At 42.4% G+C, this 27,186-nt stretch overlaps 2 protein-coding genes and 1 long non-coding RNA gene across 8 annotated transcripts in view; 2 read left to right on the plus strand and 1 right to left on the minus strand.

Annotated features, from left to right (window-relative positions):
- adat1 (adenosine deaminase tRNA specific 1) overlaps positions 1-27,186 on the plus strand; it is a 525,603-nt gene that overhangs the window by 149,976 nt on the left and 348,441 nt on the right. The window lies entirely within an intron of this gene.
- Positions 1-27,186, minus strand: part of meak7 (MTOR associated protein, eak-7 homolog) — an 83,010-nt gene that overhangs the window by 24,458 nt on the left and 31,366 nt on the right. For 3 of the 6 annotated variants that reach the window (XM_037253580.1, XM_037253578.1, XM_037253579.1), the window contains exons 9-11: positions 16,540-16,683; positions 1,344-1,520; positions 1,024-1,201 (exon numbers count right to left, since the gene is read on the minus strand). The exons of 2 other annotated variants lie outside the window; for them this stretch is intronic. In XM_037253580.1, coding sequence (XP_037109475.1) covers positions 1,024-1,201; positions 1,344-1,520; positions 16,540-16,683 — 499 coding nt within the window. Of the gene's footprint in view, positions 1-1,023; positions 1,521-16,539; positions 16,684-27,186 lie in introns of those variants that run through there. One more of the 6 variants, XM_037253581.1, reaches the window with a different exon arrangement.
- On the plus strand, positions 1,486-12,726 carry LOC119124114. Its single transcript, XR_005098179.1, has 3 exons — positions 1,486-1,552; positions 10,777-10,887; positions 12,484-12,726. It is a non-coding gene; the product is annotated as an uncharacterized LOC119124114 (long non-coding RNA).

Consider the following 27,186-nt stretch of genomic DNA (forward strand, 5'->3'; position numbering starts at 1 on the left):
CTATACTGCCATCATCCAGTCTATCCTCTGCACCTCCATCACTGTCTGGTTTGGCTCGGCCACCAAACAAGACAAGCACAGACTGCAACGGACAATCAGCGCTGCAGAAAAGATAATCGGGACCAACCTCCCATCTATTCAGGACTTGTACCTGTCCAGGACCAGGGAACGTGTAAGTAACATCTCTACAGACCCTTCTCACCTAGGTTGTAGTCTGTTCGAACTACTCCCCTCCGGACGGCGTTACAGAGCACTGTATGCCAAAACCAGCAGACACAGAGACAGCTTCTTCCCCCAGGCTGTCGCTCTGATGAACTCACACCAATCTTAGAGTCTCAGAGACATTGCTGTGCAATAACATCCTGCTCGCAACGCTTTATCTTTGAATTGTCTATATTATGTGTACTATACGTATGTCCACTCTGCATCCATTGCAGCCTGGTCATCCTGGAAGAGGGATCCTCCCATCTGTGTTCCCCTAGTAGGAGTTTGGAGTTTTTCCTTGCCCTCCTGGGAGTTTAAGATCAGGGGATTTTTGAGAATATTTGTCAATTTTCGCACATGTCCTGAGTGTTGTTAGTCACCTAAATGTTGATCCTGAGTGTTGTTAGTCACCTAAATGTTGAACAGAGGCTGAGATGTACGTAAGTCAAATTCCTTGTTTGGCATTCTCAAACGTGGCCAATAAAAATTCTTGAATCTTGAATATAAGGTAAATAGCGAATATAAGCTACGGAGTTGAATTGAATATAAGGTAAATAGCGTTATCAACATACACTCACACAGTGCAAGCTGGCATGCCCTACCTGAACAAACAACTTAAAACATTTTTAAGTTCATATGGGCATACAAAAAATGGGTATACAAAAAAACTTTCTCATCATCATAGTTTTTACAAACAAAATTATGGGGGGATTTCTGTCAGTACAGTGAGCTCAACTGTACACTATACAAAAATCAAGATTCTGAAACACAATTAAACAGCTATTTGCAGAAGAAAATGTAACACATATGAACACTTACATTTTACTCTTGTAGATGGTTTACTTGGAAATGTCTGGATGCCAAGAGACCTCACTCTTTTGGGAGGTACTTCTACTGCAGTTACAGTGTCTACAACAGTTGTCTGTGTGCCAACAGACCTTGCAGTTCTTGGTGAAATTTCTACTGCTGTCTCCATAACAGGCACTAAAGCAATTACCTTAAAAGTAAGAGAAAATATAACATTTAACAGCAACCGACTGAAAATAATGAGATGAAAATACAAATATGACTCAGTATCACGTCAATTTTAGTTCCAAAATCTGGGTGTACTTGAGTGCGTGAATTAACAGCCGCCATGCCTTATATGTGAGAAAATGTACAACAGTTGTGCAGCTCAGGCTTGGTTGGTCCGGTTGGTCCATGTCAAGAGGTGAATTGGGCTTTTTCACAGCTATTTCCTGACTTTCCTGCTCTTCCACTTCTTCTGCTTTGCACATCGAAGCTTGTTTTTCTTCATGCCGTTTCAGCTCAAGCATCTGTGGTGGGATTCAAGAAGGAAAACATCAGTGTAAGAGTCATGATATTCAAATAATTTTTCGAACAGGGCTCACCTTTTAGAAACTGAGAGCTACCTTTTGCTTGATAAGGTGATTACCATAAATTTCTGACTATAAGCCGTAACTTTGTCTCAAATTTTGAACAATTTTGGCTTATAGTCAGGTGCGGCTTATATAGGATTTTTTGGCTGTGGACCGCTGTTGTGCGGCACCGCTTTGCTGGGCGGAGGGAAATGTGACATGGTCACTGGGGAGAAAAGTTGTGTGTTGATCGCATGTCCATCCGCCAGGCAAATAGAGCCATATAATTCACACAAAGAAGAGACAGAACGAGATCAAGATGGACATTACTGAAAGGAAGCTTTTATCCACAAACCGTCAATATGGGGGACAAAAGGAATGCATATTACCGTAATCTTCGGACTATAAGCCGCGTTTTTTTTCATAGTTTGGGTGGGGGGGCGACTTATACTCAGGAGCGACTCATATATGTTTTTTTTCACAAATTTTTACTTGATCATTAACACATCACTTACTTACAAGTATAGTTGACCACTTCACATGTTATTTTTAGTATAGTTGATCACTTCACATGCTTTGATATCTTTATCGTGAACATATTTAAAACATGAAAAATAGAGAGAAAAAATCAAATAAAGTAATTAACACTTTAAAGCGCCATATCCTCTGGACATGTCCTCTGTCACCAGGATGACCTAAAGGACGAGAAATTTGATCGATGGATTTAATGATTTGGAGTGACACAAATGGTTTGATAATGTTGTTTATATGATAGTTATTTAAAATATAGTTTATATATCTGTGGAATAATTTGAACTGCGGCGCGGCACACGGCATTGTTGACAAAGGACGATCGATGGATTTAATGAATTGGAGTGACACAGATGGTTTTATAAACGTGTTATTTATGTAATAGTTTTTTTTAAATAACTGAATGTTACGTCAGGCCCGTTCTCAGCTCCTCGTTTGTGTTTGTCACGTTAGCATACCGTATCGTTTAGCCTGTTGTTGCTCGTTCATGTCTGTTCTTGGTGTTGGATTTTGTCGAATAAATTGCCCCCCAAAATGCGACTTATACTCCGGAGCAACTTATATATGTTTTTTTTCACATTTTTGGGCATTTTATGGCTGGTGCGACTTATACTCCGGAGCGATTTATAGTCCGAAAATTACGGTATATCGCTTTTAAGTTAAAGGCAGTCGATTTGGCCCATTGTTGATGACATCGTGTTGCATCACCCTTTTCTTTCTTTATTTCCCAGTCACGTCTACTCTGGAGCTATACGTGTAGCTCGCTAGTTTAATGTAACTTAGCGCTTTGTGCATGAATAAAATTAGCATGAACAGACCATCATCATGGAAAATGCTAGAAGAAATGCATAAAAGCGACGACGAAAGAGAGACTGAGAAAGTGTGTGGCGAAGGATATCTAACGCTATTCCAATCGGACACTGGGGAGGAAGACTTCGATGGTTTCAGTGCACAGGAGGAAGATGAAGACGATGAAGTTTTATTTTTTTACTTGTAGTGGTATGTTTTTTTCACCAGCCCTGTTAGTGCTGTGCTACCGTGTTGCTGCTGTGTTACCGCCGCGTCTCAGTGACTTTTACCGGTATGTTGTTTTTTAATCCAGCCCTATTAGTGCTGTGTTACTTCCGTGTTGCTGCGGTATTACTGCTGCATCACAGGCAGTGTTTGGAATGAAATGTTAAGGTATGTTATTCAAACATTAGAAATGCTTTCTGTGTACCGTCTTTCCTTGTAAATAACTCGCGTGCACACTTCCGTGTTGCTGCGGTACTACTGCTGCATCACAGGCAGCATTTAAAAAAAACATGTTAAAGTATGTTATTAAAACTTTAAAAAGGCTTTCTATGTAGTGTCTTTCTTTGTAAATAACTCATGCGCACATGCGGCTTATAGTCCGGTGCGGCTTATATAAGGTTTAAACTAAAATATCCCCGAATTTTATCTGGTGCGGCTTATTGTCCGGTGCGGCTTATAGTCCAAAAATTACGGTACGTTTGATTATCAATACCGCAATTTCCTCACCATAAGGCGCTTGGGGTCAAAAGTTGCGGACTCAATTGCGGGGGCTTTTCTGTACTTCATCCACACACAGGCAGCGCATTATAGGGCACATGCATACCATGACTTATGGCGGGGGGGTAAGCAAGACAGTGAGTTGTACTTTATTCTACTACTGTATTTTTTGCACCATAAGGCGTTTCAGGTTAAAAGGCGCAGACTCTATTCCGGGGTCTTTTCTGTATTTAATCCACACATAGGATGCACCGCATTGTAGGGCACATGCATGCCATGACTTACGGTAAACAAAAAACATCACGGGAGCAAGGCAATGAGTTCGGTTGATTTATTCTTACTAGTTAATCATGTACTCTACTGTACTCACATAATTGTTAACCGATATTCATATGCAAATCCATCAAAGTTCTCATCTTCAAACATGATAAAATTCCTCTCGTCATTGTCACGTTGCTCTTCTGCAATGATCCAGGCTTTTCAGAAAGCTCTAATTGTGCCTCGTAAGCATGTTTCTTTGTTTATGCCATTTTAGAGGGTCCGAATGCGATAGTACCGTTTTGGCCCAAATATAAGATGATTTTGCATTGAAATAAGACTGAAAAAGTGGGGGTCGTCTTATATTTGAGGTCTAGACATTATACCCAATTTCACTTGTGGCAACGGTAAGTGGCTAGTATCGACTGAGTATGTTGCTGTGATCGTGTGCGTCTTTGACACAAAGTGAGTACAGTCAAACCTCGGTGTTCGACCACAATCCGTTCCAGAAGGCGGTTCGAGAAGCAAATCGGTCGAATTCCGAATCTATTTTTCCCATTACATCCAAGACGCCTTTTTTAAGCATTTTTTTCATTTGCGCATTTTTGTCCGATCGCGCAACTGCAGTGCACCGCCGAACGCGCAACCGTAGCGCGCCGCTGACGGCGCAACTGCACCGCGTTGGTCGCATTATTGTGACAGAGCCGTCGCTGAAATTTAGAAAATGTTTTTAAAGTCCTGATGTACTTTCCAAAACTTAAGTGGACCTCAGTGCGCAGGGAGCTTAATTTGGTCGGATCGCGCAACCGCAGCGCGCCGGGCGCTCACTGTCGCATTGCTTTAAGAGTGTCTTTGTGTTTTAGGATGGCTTTACTGCTCCCACTTGCTTTCTTTGGAGGCATGATTAAAGGTTAATACAATCCTCAAAGTAACGAAAATACAATAACAACGGAGTCAGTCGGCATCCGGGCCGCGCAGTCGGGTTTTCTCGGGTCCTTCCGGCTCATCTCGCGAGGTTCGACATCCGAATTTTGTTCGGCAACCGGAGCAAAAAAATCTCGAATTTTTGTTCGAATTCCGATTACCGTTTTTTTCCGTGTATAATGCGCAAAATGTAACTAATTTATTGTCCTAAAATCTGGGGTGCGCATTATACATGGGTACAAATTTTTTTTAATTTTTTTTTTTTTTTAATTTATTTTATATATATTTTTTTAAGAAAATCATGGTACAACAAAACCAACAACAGGACTGACCGACAATAGTGTGTTTGTACTGTGCTCTGGTCATTTCGTCAAAGAAGGGATAATAGTCCTCTTCTCTTCTTGACTGACAATGAATGTGATAGTTTAATACAATCAGCAAATAACAAAATGCGTATTACAGGTAATATTTTATTTCACGACACTTTGCCATGTTCCTTTCGTCTCTGCTGTTCACTTCAAACACGCTCCATACGAACGCAATGCTCTCGTATCAGACGCTTGCTCGATCACCTGCTCGTTTGCTGTCACAATGTACCCTACACAAATCCGAAACATTTGTTGCGGCTCCGAGTCACGACGAGGGGCAAGTTTTGGTTTCCAAGGGTGGTTTTATTCCTCTTCAACGTCTCTCCCATACAGAGCCGCCTTTTTCACATGTACGCACTTCACTTTCCTCTCTTTTCATCTGATCGCGGTGGTGCCTTTACGGGCAGTCGGAGAAATCAACGGCAACAAAAAAAAATACATCCAGCCTAGTTAAGACCATACCAAAGACTATAAAAATGGGACCCATTGCCTCCCTGCGTGTGTGACGATCATTGGGACTTTAAACAAAAAAAAAGAAAAAAAAAAAAATTGGGTGCGTATTATACATGGGTACAGGCTTTTTTCCAGCATCAACATGCCATTTTTAGGGTGCATTATACACGGAAAAAAACGGTAGTTCGAGAACCAGGATGTTCGAAAACCGAGGTTTGACTGTATATACATTTCAATGTTACTACGTTTGCTTCAGGGCTGTGGACTCGGACTCGGGGACTCGGACTCGGTCGGACTCGGTCATTTTTGCCGGACTCGGACTCGGTGCTGATTTTGACCGAGTCCACCGAGTCCGACAATAAAAAAAATACGTTCAATTTTATTTTCATCATGCTGCTGAGAATGCGCGTAGGAATACTGTCCACAGCCCTGCTTACGATCAATGCGGCCGAGGTTGATGGCTCCACATCGACGGAGGAGGATGAGTTTGAAAAAGAACTTGACAGCATTGAGCGCCGCTGGCGTTTGTCGGCCGCCACCTCGCCAACCGACATAGATGAAGAAATTGGGGCAATGTTGGCACTTGGTCGAATGAAAGAGAGCCCATTTGTTACAGCTGATTGTTATCCGTCCGGCCTCAAGGCAGCGACTCGGACACTAACAGCAATGCCAATCAGCCAAGTCAGCGTAGAGCGCCTGTTTTCCGGGCTCAAGTTTATCATGTCTGATCAGCGCGGCGCGATGAAGGCTGACTTGGTTGAGGCGATTTTGTTCCTAAGAACAAACTCAAGACGTTGAATTGAAACTTGAAAGTATCTGTTTATTGTATTCGTTTATATGTTTAATAAAGACAAAGCCATCACAAAACTGTTGTAATTATTTAGATTTTGATCTAAATTAGCCTTGAATAAAGACTAAGCAGTCACATGAATTAACAGAAAAAATGGACAGCCGGACTCTGACTCGGTGGTCAAGAGGCCGGACTCTGACTCGGACTCGGTGCAAAAATCCGACCGAGTCCACAGCCCTGGTTTGCTTCGTGTGCGCGCCGTTTGATTGACAGCTCCGGTGCGCTCATAATCGACTGAGTATGTTGCTGTGATTGTGTGCGTCTTTGACACAAAGTGAGTACCGTAATTTTCGGACTATAAGTCGCTCCGGAGTATAAGTCGCATCAGCCATAAAATGCCCAAAAAAGTGAAAAAAAAACATATATAAGTCGCTCCGGAGTATAAGTCGCATTTTGGGGGGCAATTTATTCGACAAAATCCAACACCAAGAACAGTCATGAACGAGCAACAACAGGCTAAACGATAGGTATGCTAACGTGACATAAACACAAACTAAGAGCTGAGAACGGCCCTGACGTAAAATTCAGAGTTATTCAAAAAACTATTACATAAATAACACGTTAATAAAACCATCTGTGTCACTCCAATTCATTAAATCCATCAATCGTCCTTTGTCAACAATGCGTGCGCGCCGCTGACGGCTCTTGCACTTCAAAATATTCCACAGGCCCATATAACGATATATAAATTATATATCAAATAACTATTATATAAGCAATAATGTTATCAAACCATCTGTGCACTCTAAATCATTAAATCCATCGATCAAATTCCTCGTCCTTTGTCAACAACGCCGCGTGTGCGCCCTGACGTCAGCCTCGTCGTTATTCCACAGATCTACTATATAACTATATTGTAGCGTTAACAAAGTTCAAGGAAAGACGTGGGTTTGGTAAACGGCTCTTTATTTAACAAAACAAACTTCCAGGCGTGTGGCGGCGTGGACTTCCACGGAAGTGGAAGAGAGCTCCATAGACCGGGCGTGCGTAAAAGCCATGACCGAGCCCCATCCACCGTCCCCGGACAGCCACCCGGCTGAGCGCCGGCCCTCGACTTCCATCCACGGAGGTGAAAGACAGCTCGGTAGAGTAGGACCGGGCGTGCGTAAAAGCATTGTCCGAGCCCCATCCACCGTCCCTGGACAGCCACCCGGCCGAGCGCCGGCCCCCGACTTCAATCCACGGAAGTGAAAGAGAGCTCCGTCGAGTCAATCTTTGTCCTTTCTGTAAACAACCGCCGCGCTGCTGACGCGCGACATCGCGCTGCTGACGTCACTTGAAATTCAAATTACAGTAATCCCTTGCTACATTGCGGTTCGTTTATCGCGGTTTCACTTCTTTTTTTTTTTTTTGAAAATCTTTGAAAAAAAAACACATATAAGTCGCCCCCCCACCCAAACTATGAAAAAAAACCGCGACTTATAGTCCGAAAATTACGGTATATACATTTCATTGTTACTACTGTCCACTGTTGTGCCATTTGTCCGATCACAGTTTGCTTCGTGTGCGCGCCGTTTGATTTACAGCTCGGGCGCGCTCCTTCAAGTTTGCCTCGTATCGTACTAGTAGCCATTACGCATCGGCACGGCGACTAACGCTCGCCAGCAAATGTATTTTGTTGTCTCGATCGATGACTTATGTTTGGTGTGTTGCCGAGAGTATTTCATTTATGGTTATTCATTATTCTTTTTTTGCCAATAATTCTGTAAAGCAATCAAAACTGAACCATGTCTTCCCTCCTGTCTTCTGACCAACACCCGGGGGCGAAAAGAGCATAACCATCCGAGCCAACCCCCTATACAGTCCTCAGGCTCCCCAACGAAAGCGGTAGCAGTTTGCATTATTTTATTGCAATGTTTTTCCTTATTCAGATTTGTTTCAAGACTAGTTAGACTTCACTTTGATGGTTAATGCAGTTATTGCAATTTTGTTGTTTAATCACAGTAGATTTTTCTCTCGAATATATTGTTATAATCATTTGTTTCAGATGTACTGTAATTATTTTCTGTACAAAAATTAAATTTGGTGTTCAAAAAGTCTTTTTTCAAACGTGAGTCTTGAAAAAGAGGGGGTCGTCTTATAATCAGGGTCGTCTTATAGTCGGGCCAATAAGGTAATGCAATATAATATAATATAATATAATATGATATAAATATAATAACACATTACAAATAATCAAATATCTAACTTTTTAAACATTTGAGCAACGTATGGTGTAAATAAGTCTTCTACAATTACAATATTAGAAATTTTGTTCTGGGAAATATTTAAATCACACTAACAAAGTGAGGAATCCACTAGGAAGTTGTTCACTGACATTGCCGCGGATGACGATTGGAGATTATAGGAGCAAATCCAGGCACATTGTTGTATGGCGAACTGTGCACCTTGAAGCTTGCAGGCATTATTTAAAAGGCTTAAATTAAAGCCTTATGTGACAAAATAACAGATGCAGGTTTTGCCTTATTGCTCTAATGGAATTTAGAGACTTGAATGAATGTTGGTGTAAAAAAAAAAACACCATCTCAAGGTATTGTAAATCTCAGTCCGTGCGTTACAATTTCAGGACAGAAAAAGATCCATAAATATCCCAAAATATCGATTAAATTGCTTATTTCTTGACCACATTTAGTCTGTCAATATCTTGAAACCAATTTGTAACAGACTGAGGCTATATGGTAAGCAAGCTACAAGACAGCGAAACTAATGAGACAGAACATAAAATCAACCAAACAGAAATAAGATTGCCATTGCACGAACGGTAATATATAATCATTATAGTTAGCCCTAAACCCAGACTGAAAAGGTTTAAATTGATTGTTAGCAACCATTTCATCATTAAGTTGCTGCGCTACTACTTTTTCATGAATTTTTGCAATGAACGGGAGATTTGAAACCGGCCTTCAAACATAAATAAACAAACAGCATCAAAACACACAGTGCATGATTTAAGAAAAAAAAAAAAAAACTAATTCCGACCATGCAAAGTTAATTTGGCGTAATGTTAAAGAATTAAAAGTTAAAAAAAAAATGTAAAGAGCAACTTACTGAGACCGTACGGTTTGAGGTTTGGTCGCGTAAGTAATGGTTGAATAATAGTGGTCTTAAAGGCTGTTGGGACACTGCCAGAGGACACTGACAGATTACCGGTTTTTTTCCATGTATAATGCGCAAAATTTAACTAATTTATTGTCCTAAAATCTGGGGTGCGCATTATACAAGGTTACAATTGTTTTTAATTTTTTATTTATTTAATTTTTTTTCCCCTTTTTTTTTTTTTTTTTGTGAAGAAAATCATGGTACAACAATTTTTGAAGAAAATCTTGTCACGGATGGTTCTTTACAACGTCACTTTCCTCTCTTTTCATTTTAACCTAACTGATCGCGGTGGTGTCTTTCTGGGCAGTCGGAGAAATCAACGCCAACAAAAAAAATACATCCAGCCTAGTTAAGAAACCACCAGAAAGATCACCATGACAATTGTGAATAATAAATAAATAATTATTATATATATTATATATATTATTATTATAATAATAAATAATTGTGATAAATAACTGGAACATCACTCAAATATTGGTGATCCCGTTGAGAGTCTCACATATTTCTTCGCTATCGAGTTTGCTACTGCATGCGCAGTGATACTGACCGGCAGAATAACATCCGGTTGTTCCCAAAGATGATCTTTTTTCTAAAATAATTTTACGTTTACGGACTTAAGTAACCCGGCCGGGTCATACCAAAGACTATAAAAATGGGACCCATTGCCTCCCTGCTTGGCACTCAGCATTAAGGGTTGGAATTGGGGGGTTAGATCACCAAATGATTCCCGAGCGCGGCGCCGCTGCTGCTCACTGCTCCCCTCTCCCCCAGGGGATGGATCAAAATCACACGGGGATGGGTCAAATGCAGAGGACAAATTTCACCACACCCAGACGCGTGTGTGACGATCATTGGGATTTTAAAAAAATAAATAAAAATAATTTTTTTTTTTTAACAAAGTCAAACTTTGGGTGCGTATTATACATGGGTACAGGCTTTTTTCCAGCATCGACATGCCATTTTTAGGGTGCGTATTATACATGGGGGCGCATTATACATGAAAAAAAACGGTAATTATATTTAAGACGGACGATCCTAAAATCTGAAATAGTTCTTTGACAAGTTTCCTGGAAGCGGGTCGAGTAAGCAAATTGTCTGTTTAGCCGCACAAACCAATTGTGTAAGCCTTACACAGCCTTATCAAGGGACACATTTTTAAAATCTGAGAGGGTTATCACATGATTGTAATCCTTTAAATTAACTTCCGTAATCGCAGGTCTCGACTGGGTGTTTGGAACGGTCACCGTGATATCATCCCTAATGGATTGAATCTTTCGAGCGAAAAATTTCATGAAATCATCAGCTGAGTGGGAGGAACTATCGGAAGGTAAATGTTGTCGTGTTAGCTTTGCCACAGTATCAAATTACCGTACTTTTCGGAGTACAAGTCGCACCTTTTTTCACAGTTTAGGTGGGGGTGCAACCAGTGTTCCCTCTAAGCTGCGCAGCTGCGCACTGGTCGCGCAGTCTTTGCGCACAAGAAACTCCATGCTGCGCACAAAATAAAATTCTGCATGAACTGATTGATTAATATCTAATGATAGACGTAATCTGATCTAATTAAGTGGACGAATGATTTTCTTTCTGTGCCTTTTTGTAGTGTAAATCAGTAATTGACAGGTGTCCAGCCAATGATATGATATGGCTCACTTACGCTACATATATGTATGACACATATGTGTCCTGCACATCCATGCCGCGCAGGTTAGCTAGCTAACGACAGTGCGGCGGAGTCAAGCGATGCGAATGCTAAATTAGCTAATCATGGCGAAACGAATGAGCAGCGACACATCCACTCGCCAAGACAAAATAAATATGAGATGCGGCAGTTCTTTTAAGTTTGGATGGCTGTCGGAGTGTGTGCAACTACAAGAGGAAACAGTGAAACTGGGTGAGATTTTCTCTTTTTCCAATGAGAAAGGTCTCCTCTGCAAAACAAGCAGTGAAGCCAAAGTGGCGGGCGAGTTTACTGAGGGAAAAATATGGAAGGAATGGAAGTTGGACTACCTCAAGCGTCACATTCAGCAGAAATGTCATTTGAAAGCTGTTGGAATTGTACAAAGACTCAAGATGGGACAGGGGATCGGTACATTATTGCGAGACAGCGCAAAAGATCGACAGAAAAGGAACGAGCTGTCGCACAAAACAAAATCCGACCCCGAACAAGTTAAAGTTCTCATTGACAATATTTATTTATTTATTTATTTATTTACTTGTTTATTAGTTTGTTTATTTATTTAATCTAGTGTTGCACACAGTGGTCCACAGTGTGCACAGGAGCTTGTGTGTTTGCACAGACACTTGAAAATTTAGAGAGAACACTGGGTGCAATTTATACTCAGGAGCGACTTATATGTGAAATTTCAAACTTTTTTTTTTTGTCACTCACACATTCACACCGTCATTACAGTAATTGTGAAGTAGATTAACTTCACATGTTATTTTCAGACTAAACCGGATGAGGGCGCTCTAGGCCTGCTTTGATAAATTCACCATTGGCTGTAACGCATATCAACTGAGAAGGGCTTAACAAAACTGGCACCGAAAACAAAATCATATTCTGCAGATTACAAACTGCAAGTAGTAAAATATGCAGCCGAAAATGGTAATCGAGCAGCAGAAAGAAAGTTTGGAGTTAGTGAGAAACTTGTAAGGGACTGGCGAAAAGCGAAGGTTAGTCTTAGCGAAATGAAAAAAACAAAAAAAAACTAATCCCAGGCTAAAAGCTAGGTGGCCACAGCTCGAGGAACGAGTTCATACATGGGTGCTAGATTAACGTGCTGCTGGGGGAGGCTTATCAACAGTGCAGTTGCGTCTCCACGCCCAGGTATTTGCCAAAAACATGAATATGAATGACTTTGTAGTAGGGGGACCTTGTTGTTATCGCTTCATGCAAGGCAATCGCGTCTCTATCCACACCCAGGTGCTTGCCAAGGAGATGAATTTAAAATAATTTCAAGGAGGACCTTCTTGGTGTTATTGCTTTATGCAACGCAATCGCTTCTCTATCAGAGCAATGACATCGATGCCCCAAAAACTCCCAGCAGACTTCCAAGTAAAGATCGACCGTTTCCGTGAGTTCATTGAGAAGCATGTAAGTGAGCACAATGTGACACCGATCATATTATTAACATGGACGAGATCCCCCTCACGTTTTACATTCCCATGGGCCGAAGTGTAGCAGAAAAAGAGCAGAAGAGTGTTAATATACTAACAACTGGTCATGAGAAATCACACTTCACAGTGGTGCTGGCATGTTGCGGAAATGGCTCAAAATTGCCACCAATGGTAATTTTCATTTGTTACAGATGTATTTCTTTTCTGTATAAAAATTTAATTTGGTGTTCAAAAAGTCTTTTTCCAAACTCGAGTCTTAAAAAAGAGGAGGTTGTCTTATAATCGGGGTCGTTTTATATTCGGGCCAATACGGTATTTCTTTATCTATCAATGGCGGTGGACGTACGTACTCTACGAGTTACGTACAGTCCTCTGATTGTTTTTTTGCCACAATTTACATAAAACGTAATGTCCTCTGATTGGTTCATCGGGTCTACATATTGCGCGTGTACTATATATACAGTCAAACCTCGGTTTTTGACCACAATCCGTTCCAGAAGGCGGTTCGAGAAGTGAATCGTTGGAATTACGAATCTATTTTTCCCATTACAAATAATGGAAACATTTTTAATCCGTTCCAAGACTAAAAAAAAAAGCCTTTTTTAAGCATTTTTTCATTTGCACATTTGTGTCAGATCGCGCAACTGCAGCGCACCGCCGAACGCGCAACCGTAGTGCGCCGCCGACCACGCAACTGCACCGCACTGGTCGCATTATTGTGACAGAGCCGTCGCTGAAATTTAGAAAATATTTTTAAAGTCCTGATGTAATTTCCAAAATGTAAGTGGACCTCAGTGCGCAGGGAGCTTAATTTGGTCCGATCCACAACCGCAGCGTGCCGGGCGCTCACTGTCGCATTGCTTTAAGAGCGTCTTTGTGTTTTAGAATGGCTTTACTACGCCTCTCCTGCCATCATGAAAAGGGGAAAAACAATTTCAATTGATTTTATTATAAAGTCATTTTCCTTTTGATTTCAATAATTTTGTATCATATTGAACCAAAATCGCAGATTTTTATAGTTATTTTAAAACCGAAGACGATTCGCTCGGAGGAGCCAAAGTCCTGTCTCGCCTCCTCTGAGGATTCCGTAATCAAACGGCTGCCTATGTTGACAGGCTATGCAGTTAGACTGAACTGCTCTCTGTCTTTATATCGCTGTTTATGTGTTCAAACACTGTGGCTATATGAATTAATTTCCGTAGTTAAGCTGGTGTATATAATATCTTGTGTTTTTTGTCATCTGTCTGTAACGTCGTGTTTCTTTAGATGAACAAAACGGCTTTGAAAAGAGATCTTACGGAGGCTACGAAAAAAGGTTCTCCAGCCTTACGGCAGGGGGTGCTAATAATCCCGGGATGTTTCATGCCCCTACCTGTAGAATAAGAGATCTCCAGGTCAAATGTACAGTGATCAACTGAGGAGCAGTCGTCCATTTGTTTTTTTTGTTTTTTTTCCGTTTTTACATTTTGTTTTACAATGGAGGATTACATATCCAAACGATTATCAACTATGGATCTTCGGTCGAAGCAGGAGGTCATCAGTAAAGGAAGACCAACTCCGGAGTTAAAAAGGTTTGATTCGGACAATGGGACTTCAAAACGGAGTGTTACGTACGATCGAAAAGTTTTTGATTTCATGTGCTTTATTGAGTGTTTTTATGTGTGACGACTGCTGATATGAGATTTTAATTAAAATAGTTCAAATTAAATAATGAATGAGCCACACTAGAGCATCGTTCCCCAACGGACAAATTTTACCCGGGGGGGGAATGACGTCAGTGCCTCCCCAGTCATGAACCTCGCCGCACGTCACTGAAGTGTACATACTGTAAATATGGTTTTAGAACTCTTTTATTATTATAAAAATGTTTCTTTAACAAGGTACAACACTGTAAATATGTTTTTAGAACTCTTATTATTATAAGTGTACGCACAGCAATTGTGTGTGCACTCCTTGCCTTCTGCTGGCGTGTGGGCAAGTTTTGTGTGATAATTCCTCAATTTAGAAGTTTTATTTTGACTTTGAATTATTTTTTTAATTTGGAAAAAAATCCGCAATGTAGTGAAACCGCAATCAACGAACCACGATGTAGCGAGGGATTACTTCAGTCAAACCTCGGTTTTCGATCGTCCCGGTTCTCGAATAAATCGGAAAATTCGAGATTTGTTTGCTTCGGTTGTCGAACAAAATTCGGAGGTCGAACCTCGTGAAATGAGCCGAAAGGAGCCGAGAAAACCCAACTGCACGGCCCGTATGCCGACTGACTCCGTGAGTTATTGTATTTTCGTTACTTTGAGGATTGTATTAACAAATTCTTAACACGTACTGTAAATATGTTTTCAGAACAACTTTTATTATTTTAAATTTTTTATAACATGGTACAAGTGTACCAAGGACGTGCGGTCAGAGGAGGCAAGGGAGGCACTCAACTGCGCGGCCCGGATGCCGACTGACTCCGTGAGTTATTGTATTTTCGTTACTTTGAGGATTGTATTAACCCCTAATCATGCCTCCAAAGAAAGCAAGTGGGAGCAGTAAAGCCATCCTAAAACACAAAGACGCTCTTAAAGCAATGCGACAGTAAGCGCCCGGCGCGCTGCGGTTGCGCGATCGGACCAAATTAAGCTCCCTGCGCACTGAGGTCCACTTAAATTTTGGAAAGTACATGAGGACTTTAAAAATATTTTCTAAAATTCAGTGACGGCTCTGTCACAATAATGCGACCAGCGCGGTGCAGTTGTGCGGTCGGTGGCGCGCTACGGTTGCGCGTTCGGCGGTGCATTGCAGTTGCGCGATCGGACACAGATGCGCAAATGAAAAAATGCTTAAAAAAGGCGTTTTTTTGTCTTGGAACGGATTAATTTTTTTCCATTATTTGTAACGGGAAAAATAGATTAGGAATTCGAACGATTCACTTCTCGAACCGCCTTCTGGAACGGATTGTGGTCGAAAACTGAGGTTTGACTGTATATATACACACAAACACACACACACCGCGATTCGATTATCGCAGCTTCAGTACATCGCAAATTTTCTTCCCAAAAAAAATAAAAAATTCACAAATTCAAAAAATACCTTCTAAATTGAGGAATTATGGCACGAAAGTTGCCCACATGCCAGCAGAAGGCAGGGAGTGTCCACACAATTGCAGTATGTACACTTGTACCTTTTTATAAAAAGAAATGTTGTTGTAATAATAAGAATTCGATAAACATATTTACAGTATTGTACCTTATTATAAAAATAAGTTATAATAATAAAAGAGTTCTAAAAACATATTTACAGTATGTACACTTGTACCTTGTTCTAAAAAAGCTTTTATAATAATTAGAGTTCTAAAAACATTTTCAGTATGTATACTTTAGCTACATATACGTCACACACACACACACGCGCGCGCGCGCGCACACACACACACACACACACACACACACACACACACACACACACACACACACACACACACACACACACACACACACACACACACACACACACACACACACACACACACACACACACACACACACACACACGTATCATATTCATATTATTTATACATTATTTTCCGTATGTCATTTATACTGCGTATTAATATAGTATTTACATGTTTGAAACTATTATTTAATGTTCTAATGATAACATATGCACTTATATGGTTTGATATACACTTACTGATACACAAACAATGTATGTATGTTAAAAAAAAGGGTGACTACGTGGATTTTCACATATCGCGGGTGGTCTTGGAACCAATTATTCGCGATAAACGAGGGATTACTGTATTGAGTGCATAAATTAACTGACATACGACATTCTCATGGTTACAGTATGTGTGGGAAATTTTTACACACAGACTTACTGCAGTTTTCCAGCTGGGGCCTGGTTGGTCCATATCGAGAGTTGAATCGGGCTGTTTGACAGATATTTCCTGACTTCCCTGCTCTTCTGCCTTGCACACCAAATCGCATGTTTTTTCATGCTCTTTTAGCATTTGCTCAAGCATCTGTGGTAGTATTCGAGAAGGAAAACAACAGTGTAAGAGTTGTTATAATTCCCATTACATAATATTCAAATAATTTCTTGAATAGGGCTCACCTCTTGGAAACTAACCTTTTGATTAATGAGGGAATTACTTATCAATATTATTGGTTCATTTCTATGACGACCCAGTTAATGACTATTCACAATTAGCAAACAGAACAATCTATAAATATCTGCCGCGTTTAGATTTTCCAAGAACCAGTTTATTTTAGAAAATCACAACATCCTATCACTGGTCAAACAACATGTTGTTGAACCCTGTTCTAGAGTAAGATTTAGACCAAAAATAGTCATGTACATTTTGGGCATTCCCAAAATTCTCTTGATGTTCTGTAGATTATACTGAACTTCGCAAAACAAACACAAAGCGATTCTATAACACGTACATATTTACAACAAACTAGATAGATCTCGTCTGGGAATATTTTTTAAAATAATTTTGTCAAGTTTGGAGCACGACGAAACAAAGTGTATTTGATGAGTGTAATGTGTACTTACATGGGAATCTCGCGTTGGCCACAATTAGCGTACCTAATGAAATGCCCGGGTACACTCACGAAACATAAAATAAAAACATTACGTCGGTACTTGTAGTATGATCTACACCAGGGGTGTCAAACTTTTTTTTCGCGGGCCGCATTGTAGTCATAGCTTCTTTTGGAGGGCCATTATGACTGCCAACCCAAATAAATGTATGAGCACCTCATATTATATACAGTAAAAGCTACAAAACAAACTGACAAATAACTCATTTTCAAATCAGATGAGTAAAATCTGGTCAAATATTTAAAAAAAAAAAAAGATATTATTAAAACGAAGACAATTTGCAATTCTAGTATTGACACGCGAATTTGATGCACAATTTGTCTTCCCAGGCCACATAAAATGACGTGGCGGGGGCCTTGAGTTTGACACCTGTGATCTACAAAACCCAAAACGTAGCACTGCTGTTATAGTTTCCGATGTATATTTCGAGTTTGCCGAACAATTTCAGACAAAACAGTAGCTCTTGTTAGCTAGCGTACCTAATGAAATATCCGTCACACTGATGAAACATAAAATAATACATTTGTGTGATTTTTGGAAATAAAATGCATGTCAAAAGACTTACCTTTCTGTTCTCCCGTCTTTGAGAGCCGGGTCTACCTGTCTTTCTTCGCTTTTCGAGAGGCTCAGAGTCCGGCTTCCTACCCTGTACGGTGCTTTTTATTTTCGGGATTGCAGTGGGCTTGAGTCTTTTAGGTTTGTAAACTCCAAACTGTGACCAAAGGTCTTCATCCTCAAAATCGGAGTCATCAAAATGTGTACTGCAAATAACACAAGACTTGGAAGGTCCGTCCCATTTTGTTCTAGTCAATTTTACTCGAGAGGTCCACAGTTTCATCATTTTTTTTTATCCTTCGGGAATTTATGTACACTAATCCCTTGTTTTGGGGCGTTGTTACACCCAGCCACAACGCATCTATTAGGCATCTTTGCCGCCTTAAACGCTCAAAAAACATTATTTTCCGAAACAACAGGACGTTGACTCAACAAACCAGGCAACAAGCATAGGATGCCGAGGCTTTGCTGGCTTTTGTGACGTAGCCAGGTTTATGAGCAATCAAGATAAATCCACAGACCAAGCGGGCGTCAGGAAATCCATCGCCATCGTTAAATCGCTTCAGGTTTTTTTTTTTTTCCATAGTACATAGTACCTATCGTATAAGTGCCAATGTTCGGCCAGATTTAGTGTTACCAGTAAGCACATCGGTACAAACCATAAAAATAATGTTAATTTATGATTATTATCATTATTGATGTGTCAAACTTAATTTCCAAAGCACAAAAATAACAAAAATAAATTACAAAGCCATAACACAGTAAAACCGTGGAACTAATCAACACTAACATAATGAATGTACAGACATACTACAATAAACTAATTTCAAAGCCTGCATTCACCAGTGTATTAGCCAAGCCCCACCTCTTCTCAGAACCTCTCCAAAACGCACTCATCATAGAACTTATTTTTGAACTTGTTAATGTTTGGAAATTATTGAAGATCCACATTTAGACTGTACTGCATTTTCACATCACGGACGGACACGCAACTATTTTTCACTGTTGTTCGTGAGGGGTTTGTATTTAAATTCATTGACCCCTTAAATTCTACCCACCCTCTCTTTAAAAAAACATATTTGCGATTCACCAGGCAGCAAATTATGCCTAACCGCACAGATGAATTCCGAATTTAAAATTTCATAATATCAGATTTACTTTTTCTGATTGGAGGTACAATTGGTTTATGTGGCAAAAAAAATGTGACAAGATTAGAACTAAAAAAAAAATGAGGAAAAAAAATTGTAGTGCATTTTTTCTGACAGATATTGCAATAGATCCTATTTGCAATTTTCTTGAAATCAAGTTTCAGTGCACTATTCATAATGTGTAGTATCATGAATTAGCAACATGTCAGAAAATGACATCATATATGAAAATGACATCATACATTTAAAAGCATTCAAATCTATGACTAGCCTGAAATTCAACAATGGAAAATTTTGATCTCTTCACTTCGGCATCCTTGAGTTGTTTGGACTACAAAAGTCTCTCCGAGTGATAAAGATGGCGGATTTGCGAAACAGTTTGGTCACATTACCTTGTTTGGAAATGCCCCCCCAAAGACTGTAATATAATAGATAAAAATACGTACGTACTAATAGAAAGTGTATAAAACTGAAAAGATTATAAAAGTATCTCTGCAACACCTGGAGGGATAGATTAACTTTCCCCACAATCCTGGAGACTACAAGTGTACAATAAAATGTATTTAAGAGCTAAAAAAAGTGGATTTTCCATTTGTCTCCTCTCGGAGGTGAGGCGGCTTCGTTCGGGCCAGACCAGAGTGGGTGGTTACACCTACTACTGGTCGGACAACTTATTAATGCCTGTGTAATGGTGCACATTTGTATGATATGATGAAATATGACATGAGAAGCAATGTTTGTTTTTATTTTTGGATCTTTTTTTGTCATTAATTATCTGTTCAAGAGCAGTATGACGTACAAGAACTTAACTGGTCCTAACTGGTCCCGCTTGTTTTCTCTATATTACTGTTATCAATTGTTACACTATTAGATTTACAAACAAAAAGGATTTAAAAATGAAAACAAACAAGCAGTTTAACTTATCTTTCAATGCCAAGCGTTATTAGCCAACCCCTGAAATCTGAGCCAATTTCAAGCATTTTCACTCATCTTTCAAGGCCTGTGTGCTATGGCTATGTAAGCATGAATGGTACAAAATGAAAGTTTAGAGTCTTTTTTTTTTCATTAGAAGTATCCTAAAATGCCCCTTATGATGAAAAAGACTTATGGACTCAGATTTCCCTCGCCCGGACGCGGGTCACCGGGGCCCCCCTCTGAAGCCAGGCCTGGAGGTGGGGCTTGAAGGCGAGCATCTGGTGGCCGGGCCTTCGCCCATGGGGCCCGGCCGGGCACAGCCCAAAAAGGAAACGTGTGTCCCCCTTTCCATGGGCTCACCACCTGTGGGAGGGAACAAAGGGGTCGGGTGCATTGTGAGCTGGGCGGCGGCCAAAGGCAGGGACCTTGGCGGTCCGATCCCCGGCTGCAGAAGCTGGCTCTTGGGACATGGAATGTCACCTCTCTGGCTGGAAAGGAGCCCAAGCTGGTGTGCGAGGCAGAAAAGTTCCGACTAGATATAGTCGGACTTGCCTCCACGAACAGTTTGGGTTCCGGTACAAGCCCTCTCGAGAGGGCTTCCACTCTGGAGTTTCCCACGGTGAGAGGCGTTGAGCAGGTGTGGGTATACTTATTGCCCCCCAGCTGGGCGCCTGCACATTGGGGATCACCCCGGTGAACGAGAGGGTAGCCTCCCTCCGCCTTCGGGTGGGGGGACTGGTCCTGACTCTTGTTTGTGTCTATGCACCAAACGGCAGCTCAGAGTACCCACCCTTCTTGGAGTCCCTGGAGGAAGTGCTGGAGAGCGCTCCTTCTGGGGACTCCATTGTTCTACTGGGTGACTTCAATGCTCACGTGGGCAATAACAGTGAGACCTGGGAGGGCGTGATTGGGAGGAACGGCCCCCCCGATCTGAACCCGAGCGGTGTTCTATTATTGGAATTGTGTGCTCAACACAGATTGTCAATAATGAAAACCATGTTCAAGCATAAGGGTGTCCATGTGTGCACTTGGCACCAGGACACCCTAGGCTGCAGTTCGATGATCGACTTTGTAGTCGTGTCATCGGATTTGCGGCCGCATGTTCTGGACACTCGGGTGAAGAGAGGGGCGGACCTGTCAACTGATCACCACCTGGTGGTGGGTTAGCTCCGATGGTGGGGGAAGATGCCGGTCCGACCTGGCAGACCCAAATGCTCTGTGAGGGTCTGCTGGGAACGTCTGGCAGAATCCCCTGTCAGGAAGAGCTTCAACTCCTACCTCCGGCAGAGCTTTTCCCACGTCCCGGGGGAGGCGGGGGACATTGAGTCGGAGTGGACCATGTTCCACGCCTCCATTGTTGAGGCGGCCGACCGGAGCTGTGGCCGTAAGGCCATTGGTGCCCATCGTGGCGGCAATCCCCAAACCCGCTGGTGGACACCGGCGGTAAGGGATGCCGTCAAGCTGAAGAAGGAGTCCTATCGGGCCGTTTTGGCCTGCGGGAGTCCGGAGGCAGCTGACAGCTCCCGGATGGCCAAGCGGAACGCGGCTTCGGCGGTTGCTGAGGCAAAAACCCGGGCGTGGGAGGAGTTTGGCGAGGCCATGGAGAAGGACTTCCGGACGGCTTCGAGGAAATTCTGGTCCACCATCCGGCGTCTCAGGAGGGGTAAGCAGTGCACCGTCAACACTGTTTACAGTGGAGATGGCGTGCTGTTGACCTCGACTCGGGACGTCGTGAGTCGGTGGGGAGAATACTTTGAAGACCTCAATTCCATCGACACGCCTTCCATTGTGGAAGCAGGGCCTGGAGACTCTGAGGCGGACTCTCCAATCTCTGGGGTCGAAGTCACTGAGTTAGTTAAAAAACTCCTCGGTGGCAAGGCCCCGGGGGTGGATGAGATCCGCCCGGAGTTCTTAAAGGCGCTAGATGTTGTGGGGCTGTCATGGCTGACACGCCTCTACAACATTGCGTGGACATCGGGGACGGTGCCTCTGGATTGGCAGACTGGGGTGGTGGTTCCTCTCTTTAAGAAGGGGTTCCGGAGGGTGTGTTCCAATTACAGGAGAATCACACTCCTCAGCCTCCCTGGTAAGGTCTATTCAGGGGTGCTGGAGAGGAGGGTCCGTCGGGAGGTCGAACCTCGGATTTAGGAGGAGCATTGTGGCTTTCGTCCTGGCCGTGGAACAGTGGACCAGCTCTACACCCTCGGCAGGATCCTCGAGGGGGCATGGGAGTTCGCCCAACCAGTCCACGTGTTTTGTGGACTTGGAGAAGGCGTTCGACCGTGTCCCGCGGGAGGTTCTGTGGAGGGTGCTTCGGGAGTACGGGGTGCCGAGCCAACTGATAAGGGCGGTTCGGTCCCTGTATCACCGATGCCAAAATTTGGTCCGCATTTCCGGCAGTAAGTGGGATTCATTCCCAGTGAGGGTTGGACTCCACCAAGGCTGCCCTTTGTCATCGATTCTGTTCATAATTTTTATGGACAGAATTTCTCGACGCAGCCGAGGCGTTGAGGGTGTCCGGTTTGGGGACCTCAGCATCGCGTCTCTGCTTTTTGCAGACGACGTGGTGCTGTTGGCTTCTTCAAGCCGTGATCTCCAGCTCTCACTGGAGCGGTTCGCAGCCGAGTGTGAAGCGGTCGGGATGAGGGTCAGCACCTCCAAATCCGAGTCCATGGTCCTCGGTCGGAAAAGGGTGGAATGCCCTCTCCGGATCGGGGATGAGATCCTGCCCCAAGTGGAGGAGTTCAAGTATCTTGAGGTCTTGTTCACGAGTGAGGGGAGGATTGAGCGCGAGATCGACAGGCGGATCGGTGCAGCGTCGACAGTAATGCGGACTCTGTACCGGTCCCTCGTTGTAAAGAGAGAGTTGAGCCAAAAGGCAAAGCTCTCAATTTACCGGTCGATTTACGCTCCTACCCTCACCTATGGTCACGAGCAATGAGTCGTGACCGAAAGAACGAGATCCAGGGTACTAGCGGCCGAAATGAGTTTCCTCCGCAGGGTGTCCGGGCTCTCCCTTAGAGATAAGGTGAGAAGCTTGGTCATCCGGGAGAGACTCGGAGTAGAGCCGCTGCTCCTCCACGTTGAGAGGAGCCAGATGAGGTGGCTTGGTCATCTCATCAGGATGCCTCCTGGACGCCTCCCTGGGGAGGTGTTCCGGGCATGTCCCGCCGGTAGGAGACCCCGGGGACGACCCAGGACGCGCTGGAGAGACTATGTCTCTCAGCTGGCCTGGGAACGTCTTGGGATCCCCCGGGATGGGCTGGATGAAGTGGCTGGGTAGAGGGAAGTCAGGGAGTCCCTCCTAAAGCTGCTGCCCCCGCGACCCGACCCCGGATAAGCGGAAGGAGATGGATGGATGGATTGTGAAGGAATAGGGTCAAAAGCCACAAAACCCGCCTAGCCACAATAACAGATATGCTCACATCTCTTTAGATAAAGTATATAAGCAGACAAGTATATTCATGGAGTCAACCAATAAAGAAGACATTCTTTGATATAAGATAATAACAGAGGTTGCTACAACTTCACGATTCAATATGTATTTCTGTGCACTGCAAAATAAATGTCTTTTGATATGTTGCTTAAATAGCTTAATGACCCTTAAGGAACTGTGTAATGCATGCCTGATGTTTGTTCTCTAAATCATGGACACGGCCAGAGTCGTCTTGACCGTTCAGTACTTGATTATATCTTGTGTTTTGACTAAACGTCATATGTCGCCTAATGCGGGACGCCAGCTTTTCGATAAGTGAAAGAATGAGGTACGACAGCCTATGTGCAAGGATGGAGAAGAATGTTTACAGGAAGGTCACTCGGAGATAAAAAACCAGCTGGTGCCAGAAGGAGACAGCCAAGGACTCGGCCAAAGATGATCACCAAGGCCGAAAGACGGGATGGAAGACCACAGCCCCCACACACACACCGAATCTTCCATAACCAGCACCCACTCCCATGGAATCAAACTCCACTGCGAACTCGCCCCACCCCAACGACTCATCACCCATCAAACGCGCCCCACACCAACTGAATATAAGCTGACCAAAGAACCTTGAACGTTGCCTTTTCTGAATGGAGACTTTCTGCTCTTGAAAGGCCCAGCGCTGTATTGTACTTTCCTGAAAACAGAGCTTTCTTAACAAGAATTATGATTGAACTCAACCAACCTGTGTAAGTCTAATTTCTGCTTCAGTGTCTTTGCATTTTCCTAAATCTGAAGAAATTAAACGAGCACGCAGTGAGTGAATTGGATAACAGGTGATTGGCAATGGCTTTTGCCGTGAGGCGCAGATAGCGCTCCCTAAATTGTGGACCAAATCCAACAATAGAAGTATGATTAAAAGTATGAGTCTACCTAATACCGTTCTATATTTATCACTATTTGAAAATAGCTTGGTTTCACTCAATTCAGCAATCTCAGACAAAATAAGGAGACATTTTGGATTTTGTGTAAGATGTATTTTCTGCACAACTGTGACTTTGACACTGGTTTAGTGAAATCTCAAACATCTCAACAGCCCTTGTCTTCTATAAAACATGAACAAAAATAATGAAAATGTGTTTTTGATGGCAAAAACATTTATTTACATGTAAGATAAAGTGCACAAACCAACATTTTCACATTTGAAACGGTATTTACAAATTTTGGGCTATTTACAGAGATGTTTGTGCGTGTGCTCACATGCGTGTGCTCACATGCGTGTGCTCACATGCGTGTGTGTGTTTTGCTATTTACAAGGTATGTAATTTGTGCGTTGCTGTATCACACATCAGAATACTTGTCAGATGACGTCGATTCATCCTAACTATGCCCAAGCCTGCGGTGGCTTTTGAAGTGGATGTCCTTGTCTGTCGCATACTCACAGCCACCTCTTCTAAATTTCACTCCATCGTGTTGCTCTTCCTCACTTGGCTTACGACGAGCACTAGTTTCCTCACTTGGAAGCTGCTTGAAAGCTGATCGCTTGCGTTTTGCCATGTTCTCTCACTCTCGGACTTCTTCCTCGAAAACTCCACTACTACTCACTGTTCTTCCATTTGGGCTGGCAGATCACCTCTTTATGAGTCAGCAAGAGCAACTCTGCTATCAAGTGGTCACAGTTAACCACTACGATGCTCTATAGCAGGGGTGGGGCAATTCATTTTTACAAGGGGCCACATGAAAAACCCAAGTTGTGTCGGAGGGCCACACCAACGATAACTTAAACCTGCTCAATTTTCTTCCATCGTAAAATGCGCAAAAATTATTTACGTATTTTAAATAGCTGGTACTGGTAATTAGAAGAATACAATTATTCTGTTTATATTTATATTAAACTATGTGAAATTGTGGTGTATAGGTCAAATATAAAAAAATCATTAGTCAGTACAATTTATTCTTAAGTTCTTTAACTTTTCCTCAAACTGTGAATTACAACACATTTATAGAAACACATCAATGTGTCCTCAACCCGCCTTGTTACGGTACGTCGGGAGAGTGACATATTCTCAAATGCGCTCTTTTTCTCCGGGCATATCAGTGCAACAGAGTCCAATAAGCACTCCTTAATAAACTCTCCATCAGTAAACGGCTTACTTTTTCTGGCAATTTTGTGGGAAATGACAAAACTTGTCCTGACCGCTGCATCTCTGTGGGTGTGAAGTTTGATAAAAAAGTCCTTGTTGGACTTGCAGTTTTGCTAGCAATGCATCAGACTCTGTTGTGCGCTCTTTATCAGACAGATTTCTGTATTTTTCCTCATGCTTGGTTGTGTAGTGGCGACTCAAATTATATTATTTAAACACAGCGACCTGTGTACCACAAATCAGGCACACGACTTTACCTTTCATTTCTGTAAAGAAATACTTGGCAGTCCATGTCTTGTTGAAAACACCGCACTCCTTGTCAACTTTTCTTTTCTTAGCGTCAGCACACATTGACTGATTTTTTTTATTTGAATTCAAAAGAAATTCAGAATTTTTCAGATTATCAAAATAGCAATCTGAATGGTTAACCTGACCATGAGCACCAAAGCATAAGTATTTTTCTTTCAGTCATGTCAGTCAATAGCTGGGCATTAGCCACAACGTCTTCTAAAAATTCAAATATGAAGCAGCGTGCAGATTCTGTAAGAAGACATATACGACACCGCGTCATACTTTGTCTAACTTGCAGAGGCAAAACGAGGTAAGTCGCCACCCGCCGGTATTCTTTAAGAGGCAAGCTCCATGTCTTCAGATTTTTGTGTTTATGTATATCACGATTTCAGACTGGCTACTCAAAAACAGTATTGCCAGTATTTCTTTGTCTAAATGTTGTTAGCTTTGCAGCAGCAAACCCTGCCACTTGTTTATGTTCATTCATTCGCTTTAAGTTTGGCGCTGTTTTGTCGACCTCCATTCCCGTATTTTTCAGACTATATATTTTTCATAGTTTGGGTGGGGGGCGACTTATACTGAGGAGCGACTTATATGTGAATTTTTTCACAAATTTTCCTAATTCAAAAGAAAAAAAAAGTGAAACCACGCTAAACGAACCGCGAAGTAGCAAGGGATTACTGTAAATTGAATTTCAAGTGACGTCAGCGGCGCGGCGCGGCGGTTTTTTAAATAAAGGACAAAGATTCGATCACGGGATGACGAAGGGCCCCACGTACTACCGGCATCATTAGCGGCTTTGTTTGTAAGTGACACGGTGGACGAAGAGTTTGAAGGATTTAATGATTTGGAGTGACACAGAAGGTTTGAAAAGCTATTATGGCTTTTACACACGCCCGGTCCTACTCTACGGAGCTTGCTTTCACCTCCGTGGATGGAAGTCGGGGGCCGGCGCTCTGCCGGGTGGCTGTCTGGGGACGGTGGATGGGGCTCGGACATGGCTTTTACGCACGCCCGGTCCTATTCTATGGAGCTATCTTCCACTTCCGTGGCTGGAAGTCCCACCTCCGGGGATGGAAGTCCACGCCGCCACACGCCTGGAAGTCCACGCCGGTGCTTGGGGCCGTGTGGCGGTGAACTAATTATGTTATAGTTATTTGATATATTTTATTTCGTGTAGCAACTTGTATATGTTTTTATCGCTACAGTTCAGTAGTTGTTGGCTCGTTGAACTCTTGTTTTGTTAAATAAAGAGCCGTTTACCAAACCCACGTCTTTCCTTGTACTTTGTTAACGCTACAATATAGTTATATACTAGAGCTGTGGAATAACGACGAGGCTGACGTCAGGGCGCACGTTCAGCGTTGTTGACAAAGGACGAGGAATTTGATCGATGGATTTAATGATTTGGAGTGACACAGATGGTTTGATAATATTATTGCTTA

The sequence above is a fragment of the Syngnathus acus genome, chromosome 6 (genome assembly GCF_901709675.1).
Source record: "Syngnathus acus chromosome 6, fSynAcu1.2, whole genome shotgun sequence".
NCBI lineage: Eukaryota > Metazoa > Chordata > Actinopteri > Syngnathiformes > Syngnathidae > Syngnathus > Syngnathus acus.